Source organism: Varanus komodoensis, unplaced genomic scaffold, assembly GCF_004798865.1.
Source record: "Varanus komodoensis strain SLA01 unplaced genomic scaffold, ASM479886v1 scaffold68, whole genome shotgun sequence".
Taxonomy (NCBI): Eukaryota; Metazoa; Chordata; class Lepidosauria; order Squamata; family Varanidae; genus Varanus; species Varanus komodoensis.
Genome location: NW_025336321.1, coordinates 2128196 through 2135560, shown reverse-complemented (window position 1 = coordinate 2135560; position 7365 = coordinate 2128196). Strand labels below are relative to the sequence as shown.

The 7365-nt window shown below is 55.8% G+C and overlaps 1 protein-coding gene across 2 annotated transcripts; it reads right to left on the bottom strand.

Annotated features, from left to right (window-relative positions):
- Nucleotides 1-453: 453 nt before the first annotated feature.
- Nucleotides 454-6937, bottom strand: EVX1 (even-skipped homeobox 1). Of its 2 annotated transcripts, XM_044450788.1 has the most exons (4): nt 6755-6937; nt 6469-6697; nt 3375-3625; nt 454-990 (listed from the first exon to the last, which is right to left on the bottom strand). In XM_044450788.1, exons 1-4 carry the CDS (start codon nt 6935-6937, stop codon nt 454-456), a joined length of 1200 nt encoding a protein of 399 aa, XP_044306723.1. The 2 variants fall into 2 exon arrangements, with proteins under 2 accessions (XP_044306723.1, XP_044306722.1); XM_044450787.1 differs by having other exon boundaries at nt 6469-6937.
- Nucleotides 6938-7365: the final 428 nt, after the last annotated feature.

Here is a 7365-nt window from a genome sequence, read left to right as displayed (position 1 = left end):
TATTTTCGCCGTGGTTGGTGGGCATCCTGCCCCCACCCCCTTAGACTGGAGGAGAGTCCTTCGGAGAGCAAAGTTTTAGCTCGTTTCTATGGTGCAAAGAGTGTCTTCCTTCCTTCCTTCCTTCCTTCCTTCCTTCCTTCCTTCCTTCCTTCCTTCGTGCGTCCTTGACAAATCCACCACCCATCGCTTGCAAATTCAGTTGTAATCTTCCTTGGATTTGCACGGAATAGAGACCCTTTCTTCCATTTATCTATTTATTTGAGTTTCCTTCCCTCCCCACCCACAGAAATGTTCCATTGGTGTCCACCTAGCGCAATTAAATAAAGACAGGACGGAAGTTCTGCGGCCGGCTGGGGGCATCTCTGAAAAGGAGAGGCGGAGTGGGGGAAAGGAAAGGAAAGGGGGTGGGGGTGGGGGTGGGGCGGACAGGAAGGGAAACCTGAGATGAACCTTTTATCTGGTCAAGGGGACTTCTTCCCTCTGATCCAGGGAGACCGAGGCAGTCTTGCTCAGCACCGAGGGCGTGAAGGTGAGAAAAGAGTCCGTCCTGGTGGTCGCCGAACAGGTAAAGTCCGATCCCGAAGGCCTCTGGGGCAGCCCGTTGGCCTGGCTCCCGTGACAAGCCAGGCAGGAGCAGGGGCCCCCCGCCGCGCCGCTCAGTCCGTGGGTCGGGCCGGCGTAGAGGGATGGGTGTCGGAAGGCGCACAGCAGTTCTGGCCGGGGGTAAGGGTGGGAAAGGACCCGGAAGGTGTCGAGCGGCCTCAGCGGGGAGCTGAAGGGGGCGGCGGCGGCGGCGGAAGCCGAGGTGGCCCCCAGGCCCATGTGGGAGTAGTAGGGCAGGGGCAGGTGAGAAGGGAAGGGGTAGGGCAGGTTGCCCGTGGCCGCCGCATGGCTCATCATGTAGGTGTAAAAGGCCGGGTCTGCCGGATGCGGCCAAGTCATGGCCAAGCGCTGCCTCTTGTCCTTCATGCGCCGGTTCTGGAACCACACCTGGCGGGGACAGACACAAGAAGCACAGCGAGCGCTTAGCATCCCCAGCGGAGGAGCCTCCTGCAGTCCCGAGGCGCCCACCCGTCCCCCTGCCCAGGAGGGCTGCCGCCCCGCGCGCACTGACTCGGGGGCAAGGCCGTCGCCGCGGCGCAGCCGGCCAGGGGGCCGAGCCGTGCCAAGCGTCCTGGCGATCGGCAAAGCGCGGCGAGATCGCCTGGCTGCGAACCTCTGGCCGGCGATCATTCATCCGGCACTTGGCAGTGTACAGGGGGCCTTACAACTGGTTTGATTCCAGCCCATTTGCAATAGCAAAAGTCACCACACAACGGCCACTGGTTTTCCAACAAACACACACAACAAGCTGTCTACCAGATCTGCATAATCATCACTGAAACCAGGAGTCTGGTTCCTCCGGTCCCACCACAGCCGCTCTCTTGAAATACAAATAAAATGAATAAAGTGTCTATGTGTGTGTGTAAGGGGTGTCTTATAAGCGTGTGATATCAAGGAAGGGCTTGGCATATTAAGATGACAGAAAAATAGGAAGTTCACTTTCAGGTCAGGGCCATATTTTTGCCCAGATTCCTACTGCAAAACACTTACAGAAATGTTCTTTTGTATAACTTCTCTTCATTCAATGGGGCTGAAAAAGGGAAGACTGTTTCTCTCCCTGTCCTGTTCATCCACAGCACCCAGGAAGGACCTCCCTGCCTCTCTTGCTAGATAGTTGGGCGTGATGATGATTGTTATTATTTTATGCTACAGAATTGCTTCTCCCTTGTCTTCCTGTCTGCTGTCATTCCCTTCTGTCTTGTCTTTCCTATCCAGCTTTCACTTATTTCCAGTACTTTTCAAATAGGCCCTGACTATGTGATGAGATGGCCAGACTGAAATGAATAGGAAATCAATCCCTTCCATAGGAAACCAAGCTGGATCACTGACAAGATTTTGTGTGTGAAATTTCATCTGTGCTAAGAACTGCTTTGGAAAATAGCCTGTAATATCTAAATGTGAGTTTCACTTTATAAGGGTTGTATGGACAGGCGTTCATCTCTTAGCAGATGAAGGCAGGTAAAGTGTGTAGTGAAATCCTACAGCGTTTACACAGAACTAGCTCCCAGCGAGTTCAGAGGGGCTATCCCCCAAGTACTTGTGCTTAGGGTGTATCCTTAACTCATGTCTGTGAGTCAAGGCTACAAGAAACAACCTGATCCAGGCACCATATAAAACACAGGGCTTCATCTCCAAGCTATTTCATCCCACTGAAGTCAAAACAGCTGACAATTCCATTCTAAGTGCATTTACTTGGGAATAAGTGCCACTGACTACCCTAGACAAAATTACCAAGATTCTTGTTAGCCCAGAGGGCATGGGATCCAAAAAGGGGCAGTCCTCTAGCACCATCACGAGATAGTTCACGACCTTGTGATGTTTCATTTGATGGCTTTATACTACTCTTGGACTGATTTCATAGACACTGGCTCTCACACAATTGGTTTAAGCTGCAGTCCTATACACACCCTTTCTCTGAAAGCAAGGCCCATGGAACTTAACAGGGCTTACTTCTGAGCAGACAGGTCTAGGACTGCACTGTCAGGACACCTCCTTTCCCAAGTACGCAGGAACAAACCTCTCTGCCTGTGCATCAAACAACCAGTGCATGTTTCACTCTCTGGACGTGTTGATGGCCAAGTCAGATCGGGATCTCTGCCGAACATGCATTGAAAGCATAGAAGGAAGGCCCTATCACTGGGAGTGCGGCATAACCATGGTCAAAGGGTGGGGATGGGGTGGTGAGTTGGTAACCAATCCACCTTAATAAGCACTCCTGCACACTGGCATGGGTGGAAACACCTGCTCGTTGTCCTGAGGCTGAAATCCCTATACTAAGCCAAGGCTGGAATTCCTCAGGCAGGTAATTTCAGCCTCTGGAGTTATGGGGGTAGGCATGGAAATGGGGTGCTCATGGGAAAAGGGATGGGCTTTAGGCAACATACATAACACTTCAGCTATGAAGCACACAACTCATACACCTCGTCTCTCCCCCTCACTCCAGCCTTTCCACGCTTTACAGCTGCTTTTGCGTTTCTGATATGTTAGAGCAGGTATAAAACTGCTTGCCAAGCCTGGCTATCCTTCCTTTCTCAATAATGCTCGGGGTACAGGCAGCTCTGCATCTTGGAGGACCATCCCGACTGCAGGAATAAAACTGGCTACTCAGATGACCTTCACCACAAGCCACTCCCTAGCTGCGCATTTGGGACCCCGTCCTTCCGGCCTAGCTGCACCGCTGCTGGGACCTCTACTGCGCAGGACGGAGCGGCCACGGCTGGGGTGGGGGGATGAGGCCCCCACGGTGTTGATGGGAACGTGGAGTCAGGCACCTTGATGGTGGTTTCGGGTAGATTCAAGGCGGCCGCCAGCTCGCATCTCCTGGGTCTCGACACGTAATTCTCCCGGTAGAACTCCTTCTCCAGCCTGGCGATCTGCTCCCGGGTGAAGGCCGTCCGGTAGCGTCGCATCTGGTCGCTGGCGCTGCAGGACAGCGACCCCTGGGAACCCGCGCCGCCGCCGCCGCCCTTGGGGGGCTCGCTCCCGCTGCTGGGGCTGCCCGCGGACGCCTCCGAGCCCTGTCCTGCAAGAGAGCCGGAGCGTCAGCCAGCGAGAGGAAGACTGCGCCAACCTGCCCCAGCCCGCCGTAGGGAGCCCCCCGCTTGAGGAAGCAGCGGAGAAGGGGTGCTGCAGGCCATGCAGCGGCCTGGCGCTCCCTTTCCCGGGCAGAAAGGCGGGGTGCAAATCAAAATACTGATAAACACGAGGCCAGGTTTTGGGTGCTTGCTCATCGAGAGGCCTGGATCACCGGGCCGATCGACAGACTGCTGCTGCTGTGGTTTAAATAGTTTAACAATTTGGTCCTGGACATCTTTACTGGAAAGTGCAGCCTATTAATTGCAAAGGGCTACACACGCAACCGAGGTGGCTATCATAGGCCCGTTCCATTGATGCTGAGCCCCACAGAATTCCATGGGATTTACTTCCAAGTAAACATTCAGAATTCTCGGGTATGATCGGATTTCCTTAGATTGGGACGTCTCCTTACTTGGAAATAGGGGCTTGGAAATAGGAAACAATACGCACCTTGGAAGCTGGGTCAGTGGGCCTTTGGAATTAAGAAAGCAGCTTTCCAAGCCAGATAGGTACAGCCACGGAAAGAATTTAGGAATAGAGTGACAATCTGGGCTTGTTGCTCTTTTCGTCTCTTGCCGAGATGGCATTCTTATGCAGATTGGTCTGGGCGTAAACCCTACAGACTATAATAGGACTTTCTTTCGAGAAAGCAGTCTTAGCTTTATGCCATAGGCAGGTTTCTTTGGAACGCAAATTCACCCAGAACAAACCACATTTAATTATCCTTTTATCATCTGGTTCTGAGGCCAAACCACCACCAACATACTCACGCAGTCTGCCTCATGCATACATCGCAGGGTTGCTGAAATCCATTGGACATATGGCTAAATGAAGCCTAAGGGGAGACCTTCAATGGTAAACAATTCCCATTGATTCAGTGGGATCCGAATCGAGTCAATGGGCTTCTGACAGCAAGCCCAGACGCGTGTGGAGCTGAGGAATGCACACCGGCTTTCCTCTAAACGCTTTAGCATCCCTGGGCTGCCCCTTGGCCAGCGCAGAAAGTAAGGAGAGATTTTTCCTTGGGCTTATTTTGCCAGCACCTGCAACTGAAAGCAACCGGGAGGAGGAAGCAAGAACTGAAGAGACCTGCCCATCTAGTCTCCTTTAGAAACAAGCAAACACACAAACAAACACCCACTGGAGAAACATCTTTAGTTTCTCTACCTCCCACCCCAACAATCTCGCATCTGATCAGGCGGATCCACGAAAGTCTATGCTACTATAAATCTGTTAGGCTTTCAGGTGCCCCTGGGTTCTTTGTTGTTTTTTCTGGGCTAGGCCAATGCCACCAGTCCTCTGAGAATACCTCCCTCCATCACACACACGGTGGAGTGTGATTCTTCAGTAGAACAGGAACAGGATAAAGATGTTAAGAAGCATCTTTGACATGGTCAGGCGAGCTTTCCCTTTCCTACTGTACAAAAGAGAAAGGAGGATCTTCGCGCAGGCCTGGCACTAGTGTGGGTGCGTGGCTGGGAAGCGAGTTCCTGCCACGACATTGTCCAAGAACCCTCCAACCCTCTGGACTGCTCTTCTTGGCCAAGGAATGCATGACAAAAGGGGGGGGGGTCCAGGAAAAAAACGCCATTTAGAAGATCCAGCCTCCCTGTGGGAAGGGAAGATGCATGTATTTCCCCCACCCCACCCCTTCTTTCTTCTGACAATCGAGATGAAAGAAGCCTCCTGAGCCAAAGCAGGAGGGCTTTGCCCTGGCCAAGACTTTCCCAGAAGTTTAGGGCTCTGGGGCTGAGGAGGGGGAGTGGTGGCGGTGGGAGGGGATGAGAAAAGGCCCGTTGGCCCCGGCGTTTGGCTTTCAAATGCAGCCAGTTCTCATTGTGCCTGAATGAGGCCAAAGGCAATTAAAGCCCTGCGACCACTTCCTAGCTGGCGCCACTGAGACAGGGAAGTGGCAAAGCAATTGGGACCTCGAACCAACGTGCAAACAGGACCCCATCGCGCTGCTCCGGCGGGCGGGCGGGCGGCAGGCCGGCCGGCCGGGGCGGCCTGCGGCGAATTTACGGGCTTCTGGGGGAGGGGTGGCCGATTCTGTGCTCCTGCAGGCGCGTTGCCCCCCCTCCCTCCCTCCCTCCCCCCCCCGCTCCATCCCCAACTGGAGAGCCCGTGGCGAGGAGAAGCGCGGGCTCCTTTTGATCATGGCCCAATCCAGGGAAACCCGCTTTCTTCCCCCCGTGCTTGGGGCTGGGAAGGGGGGCAGGGATCCATCCTGGGTGGGTGGAGGAAGCAACGAGGGGCGGGGGCGCGCGGCCCTGGAACAGGAAAAGCTTCTGGGGAAATTCTTTACAGCAAACGTCTGGGCTGCGGGACCGAAATCTGCAAAGGTCATAATTCTCTGTTGCAGCAGCCGAGGATGCGATTTCATGTCTCCCATTAACACGTCGTTAGACTTCAAAGCGGGAGATGTGTGGGGGTGATTGCAGATGTCTCTCTGCGGGCAATTAGAGATAGAAGGATCCAGCGAGATTAAAAGGGAAGGCGGGGTGGGGGGGCGACAAAATAAAACAGGCCGCGATCGTCCAGACACTTGAGCCGAATCGGATGGAGGGAGGGGGTTGCCCCGTTTCCAGCCCCGGCTCCTGCTTGCGCGGTGGATCCAGTAGAAAGCCAGACCCAGCCTCGTCAGTCCCACCCACGCGCCTCCCGGGAGCCCCGGCGTCCCCGCGGCCGGCGGCGACTGGGCGAGCCCCTCCGGGGCCGGGCGCTCCCCAGCTGGAGAGGCGGCGGGCGGCGCCCGCTGGAGCTCGGCGGCCGGGCGCGGGCGCGGGTTACCTTGGCTGTGCTGGTGGTACTCGGCGCTGGCCGTGGCGCAGTCCGGGGTGCAGCTCACGTCGATTTCCTCATAGAAATCCGACTCGGTGTCCGAGCTGCTCTGCTGGCCTTTGGCGGAGGAGAGGCGGTGGAGAGGGGGCTGCTGGCCGGCGGAGAGGAGCGCCGCCGCCGCCGAGCGGCTCTCCGGGACCGTCCCTGTCCCCGGTAACACTTCCACCTCCTCCTCCTCCTCCTCCTCCTCGTCGTCCTCGTCGTCCTCCTCTTCCAGCCTTCCTCGCCCTCCTGCTCCTCTTTCCCGGGAGGGCAAAGGGCCGGATCGAGGACTCAGGCAGCTCCTGTGAACCATCTTGTCTTGCGCCTCTTGGCCGGGGCTTCCCACGGTCTCTGCCAAAGTGGATGCCCTCTTGCTTGCCAGAGGGCCAAGTTGACCTCCTTCCAGAAACATCACCATCTCCTTCCTGGTTTCCATTGTGCTTGTCTTTTAAACAAAATCCAGATTCTCCCTCTCTCCCCCACCCCACCCCACCCCAACCCCCATCCACCCCCTTGCGCCTGCTGTCCCCCCCTTCCCCTCCCAGCAGACCTCTCCTGCCAATGCAGAGAGGAGCAGCGGCGTGAGCCGGGGGGTGACCTTGTGATGCGAGCGCTCCAGTGTGCAGCGCCGGCTCTGGGAGGGATCTCACCATTGCCCTCTTCTTTCTAAAGCTGTCATCCCTTAATGGTGCAATCGTCATTACTGTACCTCTGGTGACGCCACTCACTTGATTGCCGGGGGATAAATAGAAACGTCTGCCGGCGAGAAAGATGAAAGGAAGAGCCGGAGCGAAGAGTTAAAGGGGCGGTGGGGGCGGGTGGGGGCTGTTGCTGGGAGGAGGGGAGAGATGCACCAGGTGTAAC

Bases quoted from the DNA above. Each gene is read 5' to 3' on its own strand.
- EVX1 (XM_044450787.1), bottom strand. From the start codon at position 6,937: ATGGAAACCAGGAAGGAGATGGTGATGTTTCTGGAAGGAGGTCAACTT. The intron at 3,626-6,468 runs GTAACCCGCGCC...GCTCTCTTGCAG, and splicing joins GTACCACCAGCACAGCCAAG to GACAGGGCTCGGAGGCGTCC. The intron at 991-3,374 runs GTGCCTGACTCC...TGTCCCCGCCAG, and splicing joins TACCCGAAACCACCATCAAG to GTGTGGTTCCAGAACCGGCG.